Source organism: Porites lutea, chromosome 11 (assembly GCF_958299795.1).
Source record: "Porites lutea chromosome 11, jaPorLute2.1, whole genome shotgun sequence".
Lineage (NCBI taxonomy): Eukaryota > Metazoa > Cnidaria > Anthozoa > Scleractinia > Poritidae > Porites > Porites lutea.
In genome coordinates, this window is record NC_133211.1 from 26,064,447 (window position 1) to 26,089,719 (window position 25,273).

General features: G+C 38.4%; 1 protein-coding gene across 1 annotated transcript; it reads right to left on the reverse strand.

Annotated features, from left to right (window-relative positions):
- Positions 1 to 952: 952 nt before the first annotated feature.
- On the reverse strand, positions 953 to 25,271 carry LOC140952553 (ubiquitin-protein ligase E3B-like). Its single transcript, XM_073401978.1, has 32 exons — positions 25,040 to 25,271; positions 24,641 to 24,690; positions 23,652 to 23,701; positions 23,129 to 23,193; positions 22,909 to 22,971; positions 22,188 to 22,292; positions 21,162 to 21,209; positions 20,055 to 20,106; positions 19,784 to 19,869; positions 19,312 to 19,394; positions 18,423 to 18,528; positions 17,845 to 17,965; positions 17,702 to 17,736; positions 17,237 to 17,266; positions 16,691 to 16,803; positions 16,069 to 16,205; positions 15,041 to 15,193; positions 14,645 to 14,819; positions 13,094 to 13,215; positions 12,922 to 13,024; positions 11,709 to 11,808; positions 10,931 to 11,053; positions 10,244 to 10,321; positions 9,158 to 9,256; positions 7,922 to 8,035; positions 7,001 to 7,138; positions 5,822 to 5,887; positions 5,452 to 5,510; positions 4,535 to 4,717; positions 3,173 to 3,284; positions 2,684 to 2,776; positions 953 to 1,876 (listed from the first exon to the last, which is right to left on the reverse strand). Exons 1-32 carry the CDS (start codon positions 25,151 to 25,153, stop codon positions 1,682 to 1,684), a joined length of 3,171 nt encoding a protein of 1,056 aa, XP_073258079.1. The 5' UTR covers positions 25,154 to 25,271; the 3' UTR covers positions 953 to 1,681.
- Positions 25,272 to 25,273: the final 2 nt, after the last annotated feature.

Below are 25,273 nucleotides of genomic sequence, written 5' to 3' on the forward strand. Positions count from 1 at the left end.
TTGCTCCCAGCTCCCTCCTCTTACCCGAGACTTGAGCTCTTTTCTTCGTCGAGAAAAGCTTTCCAATGAATACAAGATCGTATCTTGTAAATATAGCTTTGCGAAACCACGACGAAAATAAAAACTCCTGAAAAAGTGAAGTCTTTCCAACTTCTTCCCAATTTTTTCAACTCCTTGAAGTTTTAGGCTCGATTACCAGCCGCTGTTCCGAAAATGAGCCGCCGCTCCTCTCTCGAACAGGCATTTTGTTCTCGGAGCCTAATGAAGTTTTCAAACAAACGTGAATTTTCCTGACGTTGACTTTTTAGGGGCCGCATCCAACTGGACTTCACGTCTTATAAAATGTCCTCAAGTTTCATTTCCCAATGTCAAGCACGTGCAGAGTTTTTTAGTGCTTTGATCGTTAAATCCGCAATTTTTCGTACCTTGCCTTTGTGGTTTCGTAAGACTGAGCACCACTTTCGGCACTTGAAACAGTAGTCAAGTTTGTCTCAATTTAAAACGTCAACGAGGGAAACGCAACATTCATGCCGCAGAAGGGGGAGGGGAGGGGGTGAATTGGATGGAGAAAGAGGAGAGGAAGGACAACTGGAAGGAGGCACAATCTTCCCGTCTCAGTTCCCTTAGCCGGTTTCAGGCGTTCAGATGGTGGAGGCGCACGTTTCTTGAAAGTCCCGTTAACGTTTCGGGCCTGAAATCAAATTTTCAATAGTATAAGAGAGAATAAAGAGAATAAAGCGTGGGTCCTAGCTAACAAACCAGTTCATTTTGTTTAGTTGACAGATATTTTCATATTGTCATCTGGAAAACTATTGAAACCCTTATCTTGAATATAAACAACAACAGCTTTCAGGTGGCTTTCCGGGCCCGCTATTCATTAGGACTTTCGAGAAACGGGCCCCAGAACCCAGAGTCTGATCAAATCATGAGTGCCAGAACAAGTGCAAATTCGTCATTTGTTATGTCCTGTTCTTGCGACTATTCCCTTCATGACACAAAAATAAAGTTAAAGTTGACAGCCGTTACACAAACTTTGCTTATTTGTCCTAACTTGAAGAACAGAAACGTTTACACAATCTTTGCTGTTTCTTGGTAGAAAAAAAAAAAAAAGACTATAGCTGGAACTACCCCTGCACTGCTATTTCTAGGCAACACTTCTAAACTTCGATCCCCTAAACAAGTCGCAACTACTGTCTTTTAATTCCTTAGTTAGCCTACGTAGCTGGCGGAATTGTTTTGACGTGTGTGAGAGTTTTGGCGGTGAAGCCAGAAAGGGAAAGGAATTTTTTGCTCGCGCTAATTAACAATGCCGCCGACTACGCAGGCTATTCCTTGGTTAATCAACTGAGGTCGCTGCCCGAGCCTCGTGTCTTTTGTGACGCGTAACATGATTCACCAGTTAACGTATATTTAGCATCTTTCGTCGATGAATAATACAAGATTCATAGAATCTGTGGCAATATCAGAACACTTGTACTCGATAAGCGAAGAGCGTGAAGTGTTACTTTTAATTTCACGCGATTTTCATCGACGGAGTTCTGTCTTCATGCTGTTACAGTTCCTTTTGAGCGTAACTTCTGCGCGGCTCTTCTTTGTTCCGTAGTCCATAGACACTACCAAGATACCAAGAGCAGCTAGATGCTGTTTACTTTCACTTCAGTTCTTTCCATTTGATGCCGACTCACGAGAGTTCAAATCCTGCGTTAGCGTTGATGGCATAGCGGAGTTTTTCTTTAAGCGTGGTTTTCTTTCTGTAATTTGGAAGTTTAAGCAAATTAAAACACGTGGAAGATGTTGGCAATCTGCTGACCGGATCACGCCTGCGTCCGATGCTGAAAAACCCGCGAAATACGCTACCAACCGTGTCACCATCATCCTGTGGCGGGAAAATAAAAACGGTACCAACAGCTAGGTCAGCAGGCACAACCGCAATAAGATTAATGATTGCAAACAGTATTTTACAATGTCAAATTGAGGACTTTTATCCAATTTTGAGTTTTTGAGCTACGTAGAAAAAAATAGCTCAGTGGTCTGAGCGTATGTATCTTTGTGGCTTTGTGTGTTTGTATGTGTGTTGCAGAGATGAAGGGCCAATAAGGTTGGAGGTAATATGAGTTGATGGTAGGAACCAATGAGATTTTGACATCCAAACGTCATGTTGCTAATGGTCAAACAAGGGCAATTAATGATGTTAGGGTATCAATCTTAACATTGAATGGTGCATAATTTTATTGCAGATGTTAGAAAAGGAGGTGATTTGTTTAAATCGTTTGAGAAAAGTAATCTCGTAAACAATTTGCGTTCTTTCACGTTCAAATTGTAAAAGGGGCAGAGTCCAACATCGTCACGTGCAAATTGTGTGCATGAGTTATTTCTACAATCCTGGTTACTGCATTATTGTGTGATAACTCGAAATCTGGATTCGTGTGAAAGGGGCCTTTAACCGCTGGAGAGCGGCTTGAAAACGATGCAGTTTCGGTGAGCGGATTTACTGCTTTCGTATGGACGGAAAGTCGATTGTGTAAAAAAAGAAAAAACGGATTCGAAAATATCCAGATTCGTATGGATGGAGCCTAAGATGCATTACATTTCGTTTACTTACATTAAATAAACAAAGGGACGCAGACAACCTAAATATTGAGTAACATGAAGGGTAGTTTTAGGTAAACAGTTCTTTTCTTACCTCGTCATCATTACACTCTACGCAGCGAATTGAGAATGGTGGCTCAAGATGAGCAAAGCCGAGCAGAGGAGGTTTAGAGCAACTTGTAACAAACTGCAAGAAGATACAAAAAAAGATGATCAGGGAAGACGTCAAAATGGCCTCAAACCGAATGGCTTTGAATGGTTGATCAAGTTAAATGGTCTGCTTAAAATACCAACTTCCTGCTTCGGAAACGTAATAAATAACAAAAATTCAACCCAGAGCAAATGATTTTGTGCAAAAAGAAGTATTTCGACGTTATGCCCATAACGTCTTGACGAGTCGTGTGGCCATTTCGTTTCTTTAGGATTCTGTCTTTCCAGTCCTCTGAAGTTAGCGCCTGGACATCCTCAAGGGCGAAGAAGATGTTGCGATAAAGTTGAAATATTTTTTATCGCATAAATATTTTGCAGTATTTCGATATTTTTCAATATTAAAAAAAACTGTTTGTTTTTTTGTTTAAAATACCTTCAGGAATCTGGATTTCTCCTCTTCATTAAACTCCTTTTCTAGAACATCCCACAACCAGTTGACTACTCTGTGGTTACTATGGTAGCCACCGTAATATCGTGTGTGTCGCCTGTGTTGTTTAGAAAAGGAAAAAAGGTACATAACCGAGTGATCGAATTAAAAAAAAATGTCCAAAAAGAGTGATATTAAGGAACTTAAGCAAAGCATTTTTAGCCAACGCACGTCAACTGGAGGTGGCTTTTTTGAATTATAAGGCAGTAACTTACTCCATGGGGCAAATAGTCTCTATAACAGAAAAACACTAAGCAATTCAAATGTGGTAGCGTCAAAGCATGTTAAAAGGTAAAATGCCCCAATTCCGCTTGACGTGTGTCGCTCAAAAACGCCTTTGCTCAAGCTCCCTAAAGAAAAGGAGGACGAAGAAATGATGTCTTTCAAGGAGGTCATGATGTTAAGGGTAACAATATGAGCACGGTTGTTCAAACGTTGGATGGAGACAAATTGAACTATCCAGCGGATAGCTTTATCCACCTTGCGAACAACTGGGGCATGGACTATAACGGACTTATTTCCGTGCACAGGCCTGCCTTGTAACGTCGTACGAGGTGAAAATGCAAATGCCTAGTTTATATTTGAAGTGTATCAGTTTAGCAGATCTACCGTCAAGGAGGTTGCAGACAGCTCACATGAAAAATCGCAACCAAATAATCCATACCAAACATAACGTGAATAAAAGCCAATTGACAGGAGACAAACTAGTTACATGTGAGTATTTATAAGCATAGTCCAGCTCTGAGATCACTGAGAGAAAAATCCAGCCATTGGTCGGAGCGATACTTGCCATCTTAACTGACACTGGCCATGTCCCCGTCCCTCTTTCAAACGTCGGAAAAGGCAATGATAATGACTCACAATAACAAACTATAGCTAATGAATCATTAAAGAAGCTGTGTCACAAAATTTATCAAAATTCTAACAGCAGGAACTACCACCAAATTGAGTGAAACATAAAAATGACCAATCAATACATTAAAAAAGGTATTAACAACACAGTGAATACATAAGAAGGCAAGGATGGACAAACTTGGAAAAGATTAAAATGGATTGCGGTTGTGGGTTTTTTAAAATTTGTTAGCCTTACAGTTTTTCAATGTTCATTTTCGTTGTTTGTAACGTTTGATATAATGCCTGGGAGGATATTTGTTGGACAAGAATCTGTGATTTTGTCATGTACACGTTATTCCTTCGCAAAGATTAAGTTTTAGAACGAATAAGAAAGCGTAACTGGCAACATTAACAAAATGAACCAGACAGCTGTAACACAGCTCCTTTAACTGCAGCATACTTAGCCAATTCTACCTGAGATCACTGAGATCCAAGGCAGCACTGTCACCGGAAATGAGCCTCTGAAGCTCAGGACCGGAAAACATCTGTAGCCAATCAGGACGCACGATAGTCTTAAAGCCCCGTATGAAGGCTGCAGTCTGCTCTCGGATTTGGACACACATGCGATAATGCGCCATCAGGTGAACATAACTGATCCTGTATGAAGAAAAAAAATAACATTTACATACAAGTTATTTCTCATCCAAAGTGTTTTTAAAGCTCTCCCAAAATTTAGTTCCAGACGAACAATATAGGGCGTTTACAATTTTTTAAAACTAGTCGATCCGGTTACCGGTAAGTCAGTTGGTAAATTCATATCCACTTTCATCACATGTAGTTGGGTGCACCTAGACGTTCTCCAGGAATAGAGGTAATAGTCTTCCAGGGATGTGAAAAAACATTTTAAAATGCCAACTGTTTCTCGGAAATGCAGAAGTAGTGCAAACTCGGCAATTATCAGGGTTCCCATTAACCCACACGTGTGCATATTTTATGCTCAAAAAATGAAAGGGACGCACGCTTCTTTGAGCCGAAGAGTCCCAAGAACGCAGAAGGACTGGTTTCTACCCATACATCTTTCCAACCTCTGGCGTCATGTAAGACGAAATTCTGGACATTGCTGTGCATTAATCACTTGTGCAAGGGGAGCTGTGTCAATGTTATTGTATTTACTACAAGAAAGACATAGGACAATGTTTCAAAAAACGTTTTGCTTGATACCACTCTTCCCCCCTCTCACTTTTTTAATCACATCCACAGAAAGAACGTCTGGAGATCCTTTAAAAAAAGCTTAAAGTAAGGGACCCTTAAGTTCCTGGGACTGGAGGTCCTAAGGATCGCTAATTTTCAAAACGATTATGACTAGAGTTTACACAAGAAGCATTACTCACTTGTTGTCGTTCGTGACATTAATGGCACTTCCTCCAGGCAAAAGCGGGTGTGTTACCACCTAAAATATACACCAGAAGAGTGTAAACAGAACAACAACCAACACAATACGATCGTAACTTCATAGAGAATAAGAAAAAAAAAGAATGAGAAAATAAATAAAAACAAACCAAACAATTCACATCATCATAAACTGGCAATAATCTGTTAAGTATCTCAATCACTCTGATATTCTCGTCGTACGTATTATTAACTGTTGAATTTCACAGACTAAGATACAAAATAACCGTCTCAACTCCTCTACAAGGAATTCTGCACATTATTTTCCATCGCTATTTTTCCTTCAGGTTTAACGAAGCAAATCATGCTCACCTTGCCAAGGACATCCTCATCAAACGAAAAAGTTAACTCAAGATCCCTAATATCACCATCATAATGCTGTGCGATAACAAAAAACAATGTGATCACTTCAAAGCGTCAGAGCATCAAACTTACATAGCCTTTTTACGGCCGAGGCCGCTACCCCTGCTGCCGGGTCCACCCTTAGTTCCAGAGGCCGCTGTCCCTGCGGGGTACCTCCCTTAGTTCCCGAGGCCGCTGTCCCTGCAGGGTACCTCCCTTAGTTCCAGAGGCCGCTGTCCCTGCAGGGTACCTCCCTTAGTTCCCGAGGCCGCTGCCCCTGTCGGGTCCACCCTTAGACCCCGAGGCCGTTGACCCTGTCAGGTCCACCCGTAGTCCTCGAAGCCGCTGCCCTGGCCTTGCCTGGGTGCCACCCTTAGTATCAGAAACATTTGTGAAAAAAAAAACAGTGAGGCTCAGCGGATCTTGAGTAGACCTGGATCATTAACATCTTCAATACCAAATTTTAAAATTACAACAGTAAACTGGTCCTTACGGCAGGAAGAGTGATAGACAAAAATAAATAAAGAAAACAAAACTAAAATAGTGAATTATATTTGCTCGATATTTCGGTTTGCAACAAACACCTTCAACGGGGGCTAAAAAAGAAAAATGAATACAGATATAAAATGAACGTTACATGTGAGAGATTTGAATCCATAGTAAACAGAAAATTATACTAGGCAACTAAAGAGATAAATGTTACCAATTAAGTTTATCATCCTTGGTCTCCGAAGACGCTGCCCCTGCCAGGTCCAAGGCAGGCGGTTTTTTTTATCAACAACTGAAGGATAAGCAATAGCATCACAAATGCAGGGTTGATCATTTGTATCATTCGTTACAAATTGGTACTGATGACTATCAACAATAGTTATTCTGCCTGTGTATTGCTGGTGCTTATCCTTAAGTTGGTGTTGTAAACCAGCCTTAATACTCCCCTAGTCCATGTACATTCTTCGAATTTTCAATGTATTTACCGATAATGTTTTGGACGACTCTGAATTGTTTTCCTTGAAGTAGACAGTTGTCGTCAACTGACTCGGCAGACAAGGAAGGAAAACAAAGATGGAGAAGAGAATAACAGAATTTTGCAAAAAAAACTACCATCCGAAAAAGTTACCTGGAAAATAATTCGTTAAAGGTGTGACGAACCTTAATGAAGCACAAACTCTTGTAAAGGGACTGATCAAGCGAAGGTAGTTCATCAATGGAGCTGTAAAGACCAGTGTTTTGACGGCCAAGAACGTGACTAAGAAAAAACGACGCAAAGGGTACTTCAACAACCATGCCCTGGTAAGGACAAACGAAAAAAAAATGAAAATATGTAAATTGTGAGAAAAATATAACTCATCGACCTGAGTGAAATTTTATGCATGTCATGTGACGTTCACTTCTCGGAGACCAGGGCAGCTGGTCGGGACGACAGTAATTTCGTGGGCGATTCGTCCCGAATAGCTGCCCTAGAACTTCGAGGATGTGTGACATTCAGCAGGAAATGATTGAATACATCGAGGCAAAAATGCTGTGATACTTTCAACTACACTCTTTTCTGTGTATAAGAATATGCTATATCGAGGTTGAAATTTGTGAAATTTTAAGAATATTTTAAGAATATATATAACTTTCTATGTTGAATATCTGTAAATACAATACATGCAGAGTACAATACTATACATTTTTAACTTAGCCGTATAAAATTATTCCTGTCTCTAAAAGCCAAAACTAGCAAACAAATTGAAAAAAAACTGCACTAGCTATAGCCAAATGTTCAGTGCTAATGACAGTTCGATGAACGGTACATGTACTACATTAGTACCGTAGATATAGCACAAAATAAATGAACGAGCCGCAAAGAGTATCATGATGTATTCTTTCTTTTTTTAAGTAAAATACAAAAATATTTCCAGCCTAAAAACGGCAGATAAAAGCGGAAAATTCAGCCTGGGTCGGGAAAAAACGTTCTTATAAAAAAGAGGTAATTTTTGAGTAACAAACAATGTTTTTGTAAGCAAATTATTGGAGGGACAAAAAATATCAAAATATGTCATGCAGAAAATAGAGAAGGATGGATACCTCGTATAAAGCTTTTCCCAACATTTTACCCAAGAATTCGAATAATTTCAGATGGTTGTTATGAATGCAGGATGTAGTGGACGGATAAAGACGCTCTTCGTCGCCACTTGTCATCTGAAAAACAATAACAATAATAAGGTTTTACAAGATTCGATGAACTCAACAACGAACGAGGTTAGGAAAGTAGCACCGTCGCAAAGGATAGTGCATCACCCAATGTTAAGGGTAAAGACATTTGAAGAGATGCGAGGCTACTGACTTGCAGGCGTTACTGAGGACGGTCAGAGAGCGAGTCTCCCAGTCATACTTTTGGGATATGAAAATTCCAAAAAAGTTATTTTTAGAAACTATGTGAACCATGCGGAAACAATTTTCGGTGAACTAGTTAACTTTTGCAAGACTCGCTCTCATGCTTCAGTGCGTTAAAGCGAGGCGGAGTCAACAAATGAAGAATATGACGCACTGAATTATGAAAGCGAGTGTTCCGGAAGTCAATCAGTTCACCGGAAACTGTTTCCGCATGATCCACACAGCTTTTAAAATTTACTTTTTTGAAATTATGATATCCCGGCCAACGCCCCTAGACTGTCTATAACAACCTCAAGGCCGCAAGTAAGTGTCCTTAAGAGTCCGCACAGTGGAGTGCAAAAAGGAACATTTGTATTAGAGAAGGAACAACTTCAACTAATGCTCGACAAAAGAATCGTAAATCCAACCAAAAAGGCAATTAAATGGTTTGAATGTTGCGAGATGGCGCTCAATATTCGTTACCGCAAAGGTGTAAAGTACAATAAAATTAGCCCGCAAAGCAGGCGTACTTTATATTTGCAGTGCGATCGATAATTTTTTTCGGGAATAATGCTATCCTGCCATCTTGGACGTTGAAACTACCAAAGCCGAGTCAAAAACTGATTCAAGGGAGAGGTTGATTGTTTAGAGTGAGTCCATAATAGAGAGTCCTTAATAGTGGGATTGTTTTTCAGTCAAAAGTCTGTTATCATTTCCCGGCAATATACCTGGTGTCCGCGGTTTTGGTAATAGACACGTGTCCAAGAGGGGAAATTTAACTGTAACACGTGTAATTAGCCAAGAGTACAAGAAAAGAGCCAAGAGAAAAAGAAAATACGCGCCATATTAAATCGGACGAAGGACTTTTTTGAAAGTCTAGTTATCCACAATCCTTCCTTCTTTTGGTGGCGGATTGCAATTTCTCTTTGAGCTTCAATCTACTATTACCTTAAATAAACCAAGCGAGGGATCAAATCCTTTCTTGACCACCTCTTCCAAGAATTCTTTGAACACACCGTCCTGGTCAATACCAGCTTCAGAAAGACCCTGGAAACAGAACAGTCTATCATTTGTGGATGTAAATTTAAACCTCGAGAGAAAGGAATGAATATAATCCTGATGGGTTTTGCTTTGCTTTTGACGTCTGAAAAGACAAAGAAATGAAGGTGCTAGTTTCTAAAGGAACTGTGGTTTGTGTTGGTGGGGAAGTGAAATACAAAGATTTGGTTTTACCAACTCGGGGCCCGGTTCCTCGAAAGATGATTAAGTTTAACCCAGGATTAAGTCAAATTTTAAGCAAGGTTTTCTTGTCTAAGAACATGTATCTCAAGCTTTCAAAATACTGTTGAGTCTCTTCTGAGATACAGTAATCATTACTCAAATTGTTACTCTAAGCAATGCATAGGAATTTAAATACTAAAAGTGGAACAAAATTTTAATCCTGGATTAGCGCTAATCGGCCTTTCAAGAAACGGGCCCTTAGTTGATTAGGTGACTTGGCCACCATAGGGGGATTGAGAAGCTGAATTTTCGAGCGCTAGCCCATCGTGAGATTGTTTCACTCTTCCAAAGACGCAAAACCTCAGTTTGGTTAGATTCTAACACCCTAATACAAACTTATGGGAGTATCTGGGGAACTAGAAAGCCAAGATCAGTAAATATACAGCACTATCAAAGTATTTTGGAAATATGAGATATGAACTGTTTGTTTTACTCGTTCTTCACTATTTTGAGGCAACCTGATTTTCGCGGCGGTTGCTCATTGAAGACAAATAAATTCAAAAAACAATCACTTACTTAACAACCACATTTATGGAGTGACACGGGGGCAGAGCGAAAGCATTACATGAAGTAACTACCTCACTCTCTACCCCCCCCCCCCCCCTCCCCAGCCCCACCCAACACCCCCAACCCAAACAATTCCGTAATCTTGCGCGCCTTCTCTGGGTCCCCGGCTATCACTATTCTCTGAAGTGAGAATGAAGCGAGTAGGAGTGCGCACCTGTGCACAACGCGACTAAAAACACGACTCACCTGTTCGTTAATAAATCTGACACGAATAAGACCTTTGAATGTACGAGCTGGAAGCAAACTCAACTGCTCGTAACCATCCTACCAAGTAAGCAAAAACAAATTTTGAATTGCTATGGAATTAACTAAAACAACACTACAGCGTGCAAAGAAAGTCGTGTGTGATCGCCCGCGGCTCGTGGATTTGACGATCGGGCTAGTGAATTCTGTTCTCAGCTTGCCCAACGGGCAAGTGAAGTTTTTAGGGGAATTCATATTACATAAGTACTGTGAGACAAATTAAAAATTCCTCATAATTTCACGTGGATTGAAAGCCGTTTTTCTAGTCGATCTGACGAAGTGAAATCTGCAAAAACAAGTGTCAAATTACATTTCATGTCAGACTAGATGCGTGATCCGCACAATCTACGGGTAAAAACAATTAAAAATACTTTAGAAGTAAGCTCCTAGGGCTAATAAAGCTTTCGTTAAATTATAGCTTACTACAAAGAATTAATAAAGCAAGTTATTAATTAAATAATGGTGAAAAAGATGAATAATAATTATCTGATCATTAATCCTGCTCGTCAGAAAAATTTTCGGGCTAAGCAAAATGACTTTCGGACTAGTTCATAACAACAAGCTATAAAACTGACTTTCTTTGCACCCTTTTAGAAACATTAAGAAACGCAGAAGGAAAACGTATTTAACCTCTAACAATCTGGAGCGTTGAATTGTGACCAGCGTGCCGTGTGGTAGAAAGTCATCCGTTGGACGGGTAATACCCAGGTCCTCTTTGTCTTTTGCCACCAGTCTTCTGAATAACTGCACTCGCTAGGACAATAAAGAGTATAATAATAGCAGTACAAAGTAAAAAAAGTGACTTTCACTCTGTGACATCGATTTTTCGGTTTATTTGGTTCAATAGAGCCGCACAGCAGCTGAAAAGAACGTTCTTTGGAGCCTGTAAGCAAGATCTCTAGAGGAAGATATATGAAGGGAGATCACAAGCGAACGGCGACTTAACCTCAAATAAAGTATAGCTTGCTAGCCTGCAGTGCAGGCGTTTTCTTCGGACGCGCGAATGTTTTTGCTCGCGAAAGCGCCATGTTGAAACTCCTGAAGAGAGGAGGAAAGGGAGCGGGGACGGGGCGGGGAGAGAGGGTCGAGCGAATCTAGCGGCGCGCGACTCCACAAGACTAATCCCCCAGATGGAGAGCTTGCTCGCAGGACGCGTACGTGACAGTTATTTTGAGAACTTGGGAATCGGACGCAAAAAATGTCTAAAAGTACAAAAACTTACACTGGTATGTCAAATGAAGTCCTTCATGTTGGATAAGGGGAGGTGATTGCGTGCGATAAAAAGCTCACGAAAAAAAGTAAATACTTATGATACTTATCTCACTCGAAGTGAAACCTATTCTGAAACGATTCAAAATCCTGAACTTCTCATAAAAATAACTAAAAGTTACCGCTCAGAGTTGATTACCTCTCTGTGGGGCAGAACATGAGGAACTTTCTGAATCACTAACATCGCTCCTTTCTTCTTTTTTTCGAGCTCAGACACAAACGTACTCATTTTAATGTTCCTGTCAAAAAGACCAGTGAAAATAACAATTCAACTGGATTATTTTGTTTATCAGCTAATTATTAGAGAAATAAGTAAACCTGTTTGTCGTGTATCGTTAAGTTATAAAGGCACGGGAAAAATTTTAAGAACACGAGAGAACTAGGAGTGAAGCATGAGCAACAAGCGTCCCTTCCGGTAAAGTCAAGGAATGAAACACTCGATTAAGAACAAAATCGTTCGATGCGGCGCCTTTCGTTAGTTTGTTGTTGTTGATGTTGTTTTCTTTTGGCTTTTTTGTGTGTGATTTATTTTTTGGGGGAGGGGATGGAAACAAGCTTTTTAAGGTTAGGTTCACACTAGAAGGGATTTTTCGGGATTCGTCGTGTTGGTACCGCGGATTCGTTTTGCCGTTTACACAGAGATGCAAGAATTTGAAATACACCTTCCCGGTTTAGTCACATGGCCGGAGATTTTAATCCGGAATCTAAAGTAAACACTTTCAATCTGAATAAATGTTCTCGGATTTACTAATTTGTGTAAACACTTACGAGTCCGAAAACTATAAATGCAATAAATCCGGAAACATTAATGAATTCAGAAAAATCTTCTCTAAGGTAAACCTAGCCTAAAGTAGTTTGTTAGCTTGAATATCCGTAGAGGAAAGATGAGTCTGGTCAGATTTCAAGGTCCTCTTGTTTCAGGCCTCGTCCATACTAATGCGTTGTCGATTGAAAACGCATACATTTCGATGCGTTTAGGTCTTCTGTCCAAGCTAATACAATAAAAACGCATGCATCGATTTGAAAACGCTCTTGAAAGTGGATCAAAACCTAAACGCATTCATATCGTATTAGTGTGGACGGTCGAAAACGCATCAACATGAAAACGATGAACGAAAATATCGCAGGTGCGTGTGTTTGTAGCATACACATAGAGTTCAACTTACGTCACAAGTCAACGCGCAATTCTGTTGTTTTCGAAAGTTCTAGTGTAGGCTGTCGAAAACGCATCAAAACGGTGGTGCAGACGCGAATCGATCGATGCGTTTTCGATGACAACGAAAGCGCATTAGTGTGGACAGGCCTCAGTTAGGCAGGCTAACATTCTGACTATTAATTTGCTTATATCTAACCTGATCAGCCAGTGATCTGGAGTGGTGAATTTTCGTCTACAGTCTCTGTCGTAAAGTATCATCAACAATGTATGAGCTGAATTTAGCATCTGTTCTCTGGTTTCTATAAAAAGAAACACAAAATTTCAGAATTTCAGAACGGTTCTCTTAAAATTATACAAGCAACACCTACCATCCACCATGTCGTTCCAAAGCATTTTGAAGACCAAGGCGTTGAGGAAAGCCGATATTTGAACCAGCTCGTCCAAACGGAATGGCTTTTGTTGTTCGTACATTTCAGAGTCGTCGACAATACTGCGAACAGAAAAACAAAACAATCTTTGAATTTGCGAGCCAAGAATTCAAGTCCAAAAACGTCTGGGCTGTGGAGGACCTAACAAAGATTGATTATTCTAATAAAAGCTACCGATAAGTGGGTGGAGCATAATCGTCCGGGTGAGCGTGGTCCTCAAAAGGACTGTTGTTGACAGTAACTGACGTTTCGACAACCTGTGCGGTAGTCATTTTCAGAGTCAAAAGTGTGTTGTATCACGTCAGTTTATTATATTAAACTTTGCTTATTGACCTGATTGGTCAATTAAGTAGCAATGTTGTTGGTCGTCTGTCAGTCAAGCCAGCCGTGATATTAGTGGCTATGAAGACTCTTAAATGTCATTGGTGCTTCCTGATCCGTCTATTTAACTGTCACAGTTGAACAGTATTGAGTAGCGTTTGGCTTCTGTATATTACCCTGTACCACGTGATTCAGAAGTTTGAGCCTTTGTATGAACTCATATGGTTTAAACATTTAAAAGAAAGTTGATGGTCAGCTCTTTCGGTGGTACCCTACTCTATTGCAGTGGCTCCAACTGCAATTTCAATTTAAAAAAATTCCATTGGGGAAGATATAGCTGTCTTATATGACAGCAGGCGCGGATTCACACCGGCTTCCACCATTGAAGTCTGGAAAACGGTTTGGACTCGCCTTGCTCCATATTCACTGAAATCGGAAATTTGTCAGATTTTTCGTAATAAATATGTTTTTAATAAAAAAAACTTTCAAGTTGAAATCTGGAAAATGGCTTGGACTCGCCTTGCTCCATGTCCACTGCGTGGAAATTGACCTTCAGGAAATAATCCGCCGATTTGCAAGGCTTCATCCGAGGAGAATGGAACTGTGCCAATATCCTGTCTGAATGACTTAGAAACCCAGGAAAGAGAACTTTGGAAACTGAGTTAAAATCCAAAAAATTTCTGGGGGAGCATAGAAGCTCCGGACCCTCCTAGAAGCTTGGGCCTTCACAGTATAACTGTGACTGAAATCCTTAACGAAATCTATTGAGGAGTAGATTACTTTGGTCATGTTATTTATCATACTGCACGATATGGCTTTCACTTTGAAGTTAGTAGAGACCACAAGACTTGAGGACGAGGACGACTCTGACTGAGGACGAGATCGAACGTAAAGTTTTTTCACCTCTTCTCAAAAAATCAACACTTCGGAAAGCTACATTGTGCTTTTTTATTTTACTAGAAAAGTTCAGCCCTCTCCCGATGGCAAAATGATAAAACTTCTAACATTAGATGACTTGTTTCCGCCACTACGACTTTCTCGCTAAACCCGTAGTAGAATGACGACGGCTGCCATGTTTTTCCGCCAAAATGACGCTGGTCCCCGTAGTCGTCCTTGTCCTCGAGTCTAGCTCTAGTGAGTAAGATCCGAGATCAAAAACTCAATACTCACGGTATCAAATGACTACAGCAGTCGCAGAACAGGATAAGAGCCGCTTGCAGCTCACAGTTATTAAAAAGACCAATTTTTTCCAAGGTCACCAAACGCGCTTCTGCAGTGTCCTCGAAACCAAGTGATTCAAAGAACTTCCAAAGACGCACAACGAAACCCTCTTGGTAACTCAGCCCTGTAAAGAAGGAACGGAAGCATTTCTTCTGTGTATTCCATTTGTTTTATTTCTAGAGCGAGTTGCATGAGGCCTTACCAGAATTCTGGCCTTACGTAAGACGAAACTGTGAACGCCTGGCATTAATGTTAAGAGTTGTTAAAAAAGCTGACTTTATAGTGGAAACACAATTAATGGTAAACCAGTCGAGTTTTCATGATTGTTTTTTTAACAACACAAACCTGTTAGTATGTCCAGCTTGATTTGCGAGAAAGAAGAGAGAACCGTTTGATACATAACGCAGGCTTTCAAAATGAGGTCCGTTTGAGAACTGGATAAATTGGTTTGTCCTGATCTGGAGCGACCCCTCATACGGGACCATGGCTTTTTATTACCTCAAAAAATAAGTTCAAAAAATGTATTAGTACACTTAAAAAGTCAAGACAACATATCACTCTGAGTATTCACAAGCTACCAAAAGAGATAGAGTACCCATTCAAAGACACTCATGACAGCTGATTGCCAAGGGGCTCTAGTTTGTCACACCAAACGCACCAACATTGCTAAAGTGATTAGAAAATAGAGTCGAAACAATTCCTCGTAAACGTTCACATTTTGACCGTAGGGAGCTTAAGCAGCGCAACGAGGACGGGAGTGAAAACGTCGCTAAAAAATGAATTTGCATCCTTTCAATTTCTATTGCGTCTTTTTGGACCCGCTCAATTCGACAAATGTAACCGGCGATTTTTCCTGGAGTTGAATTATTAGAATTATATATTTGAATTATTATTCAGGTTCAAAAAGAGAAAAGAAAATTCGTCGTCGCATGTTCCCGTCATCCATAAAACGTCGCATTTGGAGGTTTCACATCGTCGTGCAGTTGACGTCAAAGAAATGTACTAAAAAGCGTGCAGAGCTGTTGTTTTGCTCAAAAACCAATAGACCAATTCCGATATATTAAAATTCATACTTGGCTGCGAGGCTTGGGGGAATAAAACAAAAGAAATTATCTCGAAATGAATAATACATTTCTTTTGTTTTACTCGTCCAAGCCTAGGAGCAAAGTATGAATTTTAATATATCGCAAATGGTCTATTGTTTTTTGTCTCAGCGAAAAAAGAAAAGATATCAGCGAGCACACTGTTCTCATAAAATCGAGGCATTTTTTTTTGACAATAGTTCCCTTTATTTTCATGCATATGAACTAAACATTTGATTAAACAGCAGTTCGTTGAGGAGGTATAGGATGCTAAATATTATTTTTTCAAACCTTTGTCCTCCCTGTTCTTTGTCTCCTGGTTTTCTGTTTCCGTCATTACCGTTAAATCTTTAAATAGCAGATTTACCACTTTGCGACTCCACAAAGACTGTAGTTGTTGTCTCACATGAGGAATAGAACTGTTTAACCTGTTAAATGAAAAAAATAACTCAGGCAAATGAAAAGTACTTTTCGAGCAAATTGACAAGAAAAACAATAAAAACAACAGCAACAATAAAAAGCGTTAAATTAAACTTCCTAACTGTGTAAAAGGATATGGGCTAATCGGTAACGGATTCTTCCACACGTAAACTGTCACCCTAAATGCTCGAATTTGCGCCCGAGGAACTCTTTTGATTTTATAGACCTTAAGTAACGACGAATTTTAGGGTCTACTTTACATGCTTTTTCCTGTTTTCTTTGGCCTGTTTGACTGACAGAGAAGGATTTTGTCTACTGCGTTTACAGGAACATACAAAACGGATCGACATTCACCAATCGCAAATCACAAACCATGACTAAGATGATTGACGGCAGCAAAGAACGCAAACGTCGGTTGGCTTTTGAACTTCAGAGTTCGCGTGTTTTTGAAATGTGCAGTAACGTTGAGGCGCTCTATCAAGAATTTTTTTACCTTTCATCTGTGGGTTGTTTAAACCATCCTAACACTGGATGCCAGTTTGTAAGATTAGACTGCTTTTTGGCTACATATGACTGACAGTAATAAAGCAGCTTTATTACAACTTCCTGTGCAAATGAATAAAAACAAATAAAACACAACTTTAGTTACCTGGCAGAAATAAAAAGTTATTGCTACTCACTGGCGTCGAAGTAGAAAATATAGCGGATCTTGATCCAGTTAGATAAGATTTCCGACACTCTCTCAGGGGAGGCGCGAAGGCTCATATTGGAAGTAAAAGTGTCGCTTGTGAGTGAAGCGTTAAGCGTTCTTATGTACGAAAAAAAATACTACACTTTTAATATTCCAAAATATTCTTGTTATCTAGTGTAAAGACCACCAAGGCACTCTAGATACTAGAAATGGGGATTGGGCTTCTTTTTACCAACAACTCTTTTGAAACAACAGCATTATCAAGACCACCTCTAGGAACACTGTAAATGTTCAGAATCAAATCAGCAGTAAAGATAATTATTACATCAACTATTTAGTAATACGTACAATGAAACTTGTTAGCTTCTGCTTAAAAATCTGAAACAGAAGGAAATACGAATGCAGTAATAAATGGATTTGTCTTTGAATAAACAGCACATTCAAAAAGTAATAAACTGACCAGCTGTTCTCTTATAAGCAATTGTGATTTTTTACCTTACAAATTAATTATTATTATTATTATTATCATTATTATTATATATCATTATTATTGTCATCATCACCATCATGATTCATTTGCTAACTAACCTCAACATTTTACAATCATGTAAAAAATTAATAAATAGGGGATATTACATGATTGTGCAGTAACAAGTCCTTTCACTACTTGTTGAATTCGCTATACCTCCTGGTTTGCCACACGTACGCTGTACATTACTTTCTGTAAACAATTGAAAATAATTCGTCAACCCCGCAAGTGCAAGTTTTGGACTTTGGAAAAGGCAGCGAGCCTGGTAAGTTTTTGACACTAACCTCTTCTTGCAGCTGGGAGAGCTCTATTAAATTGGCTGCAACAAAATCATGAGAGCACTTTAATTGCCAGTCAATGTGATGTCAACTTTAATGTTAAATTTAGTATAAATAAATGTTGAGCAGCTTAGAGAGAATGAACTCACCTAAAAGACAGAGGGTGTAGCTACATTCTAGGGAATTTAAAACAATTCTACTGCTCTGTTCTTGCTGAAGAAATGACAAGACTTTCTCATAAATGACATGTGTTTTCAGTGGCTTTAACCCCTAAAAAATTAAAATTAAGGATGACTCCATAAATTTCTCTTTGAAAAACTCAATAAACTTACATAAACTAAATCATTAAGCAGCTTTGACAATTTGCTCCCAGTTTTAAATTTTGTGTTGAATTACTTGATTTTTTTAGTCTGTGGATAAAGTCCAAGCGCTAAAACTTGGTGTTTCCATTGAATCTAATCTGTCAAAACCAAGTTTGATCTCGACTTTATGTTTAAAAAATTCCAGCCCATTTGCTGATAGTGCATTGAAAGAAAACAAGATTCCAGGTTCCGTAAGATTCTATTATCCTTCCTGGATTCAGAATTTCAGGCACATTTAGGTCTGAGATACTTGTTCCCCAGCTATCAATGCACGTATATTAATTTTATTGGAGGCTATCTACTCACAATACATGTGCATTTGAGCAGGTGAAGATTCAGCTAATGAACATGACTTCATAACTTACATCTGAAGCCATTGTTGAGAGATGAAGGATAAGTCCAGGTACAGATAAGATGTTTAAAATGAACAGACTGCAGAGATTTTCTGAAAAATTGCTCAGCACAAGAGGCCTAAAAGAAAATAAGTTAGTACATAGTTAGCATACTCCTAAATAATGTGTGCCACAGGAAGTGATAATAACCACTAACTCCAAAAATGTTTTTTTTGCTAATCAAAATCTCCTTATTGTTCTGATTACTAGCGCTCAAAGAAAAGCTTTGGCCTCAGGCCCCTTTTTTCTTTTATTTTTTATAATTTGTCAATGTTTTAAATGTGGACATTTTTTATGGCCATTACCAAGCACTGCGAAGAATGGGTCCAAGATTTGTTGTGACATCATCAAGCAGTTCAATTTCATGTGAGCAGCATGACCTTCTCTGGAATAAGAGTTGGAATCATGCCCGATGCCTGTGTTGTTTTCGGGGGTCCACAAAATTCCATTCTGGGGTTATATGCTTGCTGAATGTTTCCGGAGAAGAAAGATCTGACTCACATAAAACGCTCTCCCCTTTCTCACTTCCCAGAGATATGCTTATGAGTAGACTGCAAATTGTTTCCTTCAATGACGTTACAACAGTGTCATTCCCAGCTCCCACAAATGCTCAATAATGGGACATAAGAGACCTAACTTCAAACAGCCATGGAAACACAGGGATTTTATTATCAATCATGATTATTATTTTTTTTTTTTTGGCACAAATCACCATTAGGGGTTAATTGCACTTTAAAAGAATTAACTTTTAGCCATAACAGTGAACATATCTTGAAACTGTTTCCTTGTAATGTCAGAATTTAAATGTCATGATGCAGTGGCAGTGAATATATTATGAACTTTAATACTTTATGTGCAGTACCTGAGAGCCAATGTGATGACTGCCATGAAAGAAGCAGACTTGAGAGAGGGATTACTACAGGCAAGGCCAGACATCAAGAGCTCCTAGACAAACAATAATCAGCAAAACAAATGTTTTGTTCTAGAAGATACATGTCCCCTTACCTCAAACACAGGGTTTTTTGTTTCAGCCTCACTCCCTAACCCACAACTGTGGAAACCCCAGTTAAACTTCAGAGTAAAGTTTCCGAAAATATTTTTGGACGAGGCTGAGTATGATTTGAAGAACTAGGCAGAGCCCGGATCTGCATTATCCTTTAGATACAATATAAGGCCAAATTCAAAACCTTGTTATCTGTAGCATTCTGGAAAAAGATGCTAAAAGTTAACGACATACGTCAAAAGTGGATGGTCCAAGTAACTTGCTGAAAACACAACCCTAAAACCAAGGGCAGTGCTGTTGAATTACAGTATAAAGTTTTGTTGTTCATTACCTTTAATGATGGGTATAATCCTTTAGTGTTCAGATGTCCCAAAACATTTGCACAGAGTTGCTGTAAGCTAGGTCGCAATGCCTCACCTAAAACAATGTTCATAAATAAAAAAAACATGACTGGAGCCTTAACTTGCCCAAAGCATATTATCACTAAGTATATTAGGTTTTGTGCAATAAACCTAGCTGTAGAAACGTTTCTTAAAAACTAGTGAAGAACTATCCTCATGTCAATTTGACAGTAAACTTGTACTGTCATGCATGCAACATACCTCCCTTAATGCTGAAAATCTTCCAGTTCCCACAGTCAGTAAAAATAATAAGCTACAAACAAACAGAAAGATTAACAACTTAATATTTGTCCCCTCACCTATATTAACTGCTGCAATAGAAGAAAAAACAAATTGTCTGCTACATGTAAATGTAGAGTATTTTAAAATTTCTGCTTTATTCAAGTGTCAATACATAATTTATAAGCACAAAACACTGTACTGAGGACACTGTTCTTACATTATTCATCTCCAAACTACTGGTGAAACAAGACTGCCATTTCAATACTATGCAGGTTTAGGATAGAGATTCCTTTCTCTTTTCTGTTTTTAGGTATGCCTGAATAACATACTTCATTTGAACAGCAATAAACTCATTAACAAAAGCCATTTGGATGTACAAAAGGGACTTAAGCAACAACAACAGCGATGTCAACAAGATGGCAAAAAAGCAATAGGTTTAGATTGGCAAAACAACAGGTTTTGTACATTTCTTTGCCACCACTGTATGACTACTTTTACGACATGAAGATGTCTATTTTCATGTTTTGTGGATGACGTGAACACAACACAAAGACTTTCTTCTTTCCTGAACTTTAATTTTGCTACAGTCTTTTAGAATTCAACCTCCAGAAAAATTTGCCAACATTTGATGAACTAAACGAGATGGAATAAGGGTGATAAAGTTTGAAGAAGCGCAATTTAACTTTTTAAGTGATGTTTTCTTAGTTGTCGTCATTGTTATCGCTTAAGCTCACGAGTGTTACAAAGAAAGATGACAAGAGGCACTTATAAGAAACTCAGCACCACAAACCACAGATACATTGTATGAATGTATTAATTTGAAGATGCCAATCAAGCTTGTTTGTAAGCAGCAGTACTCTTGTTATAAACTGTAATTCAAGGCAAACCGTACACTAACAGGTGAGCAGTTTAGTTCCTCTCACTCATGGGTTCTGAGGATCACAATTAACCCATGAGAGTCACTCTACAGTCCTGTACTCTTTCCCCTGGCCTAATCCTGATGCAATTACTTCTCAGCAATATCTTAAAAATGATAATAATTCGCAATTTCAAATAAATTACTATTTAATTAATTTTCTTGCCTACCATGTTTAAATAAATGCTGATCTTTTTTGCTTCAGTAGAAACATTAGGCTGCATGTAAAAAAAGAAAACAACAAACACATTTTAATCATCAATTCTTGTAGTTTACTGTAGTCATGGAGAAACTGATCCCTAACCTACAGGTAGGGCCTTCGTACAGACAATCTACAAGTTAAAATTAAACCATTCACCACCTGCAAATTTTGTCAAAAAAATTACAATTATAATTTGAAGCAAGGTTAACCATCTTCTGGTCACTATCTAGCCCAAAACAACCAAAATTGCCCAAAATGTTGTTTATAAGTTGAGCACTAAGCTGCTTTCTACTCCTAATGGTAAATATCAGCTTAAATATCACTGAGCATTAACTAATGCTTCATTACTGTGGGGCAAGTTTAGGGAAAACGTTTAGGATCTTAAGATTAGCTTTGAAGGAACTGATGATGGCAAGTGGAAAAAGTTTTAAGTGTAATCTTCTGAGATGATTTATTGTTTGCATTTTTCTTTTGTCCAATTGACTGAATGGTGCTCAGTGATTATGGTTTGAGATATCTCTTCACTCTGCACAAGTTAGATACATGTCAAAGTTGTCTGTGACCATTGAAACTGATAAAGTGATAAGTGGTGCAAAGGCCAAGGAGGCAGTTACAGGCAGTCCAGATACGAATGGGATTTTTACATCACTATAATTTTATTTTTTTCTAAAAAAAAAGTGAATTGTAGTTGTGATCCTAGACATGTTGTTTTGAACATATCAGGGTGCAAATTAATTAAGTCAGTTTTTTTTAGGGACAAGCTGTAGCTAGCATATACTAGCCTAAAACTCATATCAACTAGCCCCCCCCAAATTTTGATGAACAGGATTTATTACAGTTCTTCTATGATTTAAATTCCCCAAACAACTTCACTTGCCCACCAGGCAAGTTAAGAACAGAATTCGCTAGCCCAATAGCAAAATCCACTAGCCCCAGGCTATCAGGCACTTCTTTCTTTGCACACTGCATGCAATTTAATATGATTTATGCACACCTTCAATTGACGAATCAGTTTGCAGCAAATTAGTAAAATATGTTTGAGCTGCTGTAGCCAAAGAAGAAGGAGATCTTGAGACAGCACAACAGACACATAGCACAACTATAAATAAGAAAAAAGAAAGGACCCAAGCTGAGAATATCATCTACAAAATAAATCTAATAAAAATTAGTCCACAAAAAACATTCTGTTGAATGAAAAATCATATACCAAACAAAGAATTCAAAATTGATCAAATGCAGACCAAAGTGTAATCAGGGAAATACAATAGTTCACATCATTATAGGTCTTAATTTGCAGTGCTGTGACAGGTCAGTTTTGTGGACAATATCCTATTTAAATGCCATGGACGTGCTAAATTTGAAAGTTTACTTTCCTGTGTGCTCAATTTACCTCAGAGTTATAATAAACTAAAACCTTCAACAGAAACCTAGTTTTCTAAGTTTACACTGTAGGTTATGAATAAAACACAATGTAGTTTTTTCCTGTTTATTCATTGACCCCACACTTTGCATGTGGGCTATAAAACAATGGGGGAAAAATCTCAGTCCATAGCTTACACCAACTGACGTTGAACTCAGTTAGAAATTCTATTTAGACTTATTGCCACTTCAATACATGCTGCAACCTTTATCTCAAATCAAAACAACATAAGAATAATGTACTGCCAACAGATAAAGTAAAAATTTCGCAGTGTAAAAAGTTTAAATAAACTCACCTTAAGTTCATTCTGTGCTGGCTCCATACTTCCAAGAATGAGCCTACATAGTGTCTCAAACCTCTGAAACAGATAACGGAGTTAGTTAGATAAGGCTCTTTAACAACATAATAGTGCTGCTTTCAAGAAACAACCTTTGGCAGAGAAACACAAATATTAATTATTAATACAAACTAGTTTAAAATGACAATTGCTTCATGATCATTAGAGTTTTGTCTACCTTTTCATCATCTTTCAACTGGAAAGCGAAAAGAAATTTTCGAGCAATATGAAAGACATCTATTCCTAAAAGAGAAAAGAAAGCAAAAACTGCATTATATGATCAGATGTATTATAATTTGTACATTTAACCTGTATGCCATAGCACTAAATTACCAGGATTAAACAAGTCTGAGGTCATGGAAAACGAAATTTAAAAATTAATGTTAACTAATAATGACTAAAAATTGTATGTCACCAACAAAGGAAAGAAAACTATGTGACCTTGAAAACATTTTTGGAATGTTCAATTAATTATTAGATTTGACTAATCTGTGTCTTTGACCAGTCAGAAGGAGATAACTTGGGCCAGAGTCATGCAACGCTTCCTGTCTGAACTACCGCAGTGACTCTGGCATGAGCAGCTGCACAGGAGGATAACCAGCCAGAGTTTTTCCCCAATTTTTTATTATTAATTAATTTATTTATTTATTTATTTGGGCAATGGCTTTCTAGAAATAATAAATACTGGCAGTGAGTCATACCTGGAGGTTTGTTAGTTGTACTCTGTTCCATGAACCTGTCAAATTCATCCCTGCATGTACCAACAAAACATAAGAGACACTGAGTGAAAGGGTAAAGAGGTCTATTTATTGAAGGGGTACCTGCTAAAGCAATAAGAGACTTTTAATCAGCTTCTAGGTTCTTCTTTCAAATTGTCTCATATTTGCTTAGAAACAAGAGGAGAATTGCCTTGAATGAGATGATGAATTAGTTAAGGCTTGTTTTCCTTGCATCCCCCCTATTTATTGTACAACCTGGGATCAATACAAAACTTATACCCGGTATGTACCTGAGTAACTCGCCTCACCCAACCTCTCCCCTCCTGGGGCCTTTAAGTGCGTTCCAATAAAAGATAAGTACTCCTTCAAAATGACCTCTTCAAAGTACAGAGTGGAATAATTATTTTAACAAGGCTTGTTTTTAAAGCACTCAAATAAATAACCGGTAATACAAAGAATCGATTCTGAATTGAACAAAGAATCCAAAATTGGTCAAGATCAGGGGATGTCAAGGAAACAGTTTACACGATAGGCTAGATATGCTGTACGTGATTAATCAGTTTTGTGGACCATATCCTTTTATTATTGGAGCACTAAATATGAACGTTTCCTTTCCAGTGTGCTCAATTAACCTGAAATAAAATTCTATGGCGTAAGTCCTTTCATGTTCAAAGTCACCTAACTTGTTCAAAGGGAATAAGTGCGTTTCATCCAACAATTGTGGATTTTGGATCCATTTAAGCAATGCCTAACACTTTGGGAATCACAGGACCGTATAGAGTTAATTGACCAGAGCTAATGAAACAAATTGACCACCACCAACTCTGTCCAAAGGGCTAGTGCTTAAAAAATACCATGAAATATCCCTGGTTTTGAATATCTGTCAATTTGGAAGGATACTTTATCAATTTTACAAGATAAAATTTGCTTTGATTTGTATCTTTTAAAAATTAAACCTAACTTTTCGATACCTTATTTCTGCCCTCAGCCGTCCAACACAAATAAATCTTCTTACCCATGCCTACAAAGCACCAAAATAAAACGATACAAAATCTGAAGGATACGTAAAATGCAAAAAAAAAAAAACATTCACTTGAGTAAAATTTAACCCTTTCACCGCCAAATGTAAGCCAAAGGCAAATTGCGACCAGATTTCCAAACTTCATTTTGTAAAATTTTGAAAAACAAATAGCGCCATGTGTAAGTACGGAAAGCTTTCATTTGAATGGTCACATCATAGAATTTCGTCCACAGACCCAAAAGTTAGAGTCACCTTACAAAACTCCATCAAACACTCTGGCAGTGAAAGGGTTAATAAGAAAATATGACAAAGTTCTGAAGTGGAAAAAATAAAATGAAACAATGCAAACCTGAATCTGTATGGCAGCTTTTTCTCTCTCCTTCCCCTCCGCTCGCTGCTGACGTGCAGCCTGAACTTTACCAACAAACTCTGCATTTTTATTTTTACCACTACTGCCAAACATTACGTTTAAAACTGGTCGATTTTAACGAGCGAACACTGACATTTCACAAGATGTCAACTTTCCGCCATTTTGTTATTTTCTTGTCTTTAGCTTAGCAGCCGCGCCAGCGTTCAAATCGCG

Excerpts from the sequence above, each read along its gene's own strand:
- LOC140952553 (XM_073401978.1), bottom strand. The coding sequence starts at position 25,153 with ATGTTTGGCAGTAGTGGTAAAAATAAAAATGCAGAGTTTGTTGGTAAA. Across the intron at positions 14,820-15,040 it reads CAAGCTGGACATACTAACAG|GGCTGAGTTACCAAGAGGGT; the intron begins GTTTGTGTTGTT and ends CCTTCTTTACAG. Across the intron at positions 5,888-7,000 it reads AGAGTTTGTGCTTCATTAAG|CATTATGATGGTGATATTAG; the intron begins GTTCGTCACACC and ends GTTATCGCACAG.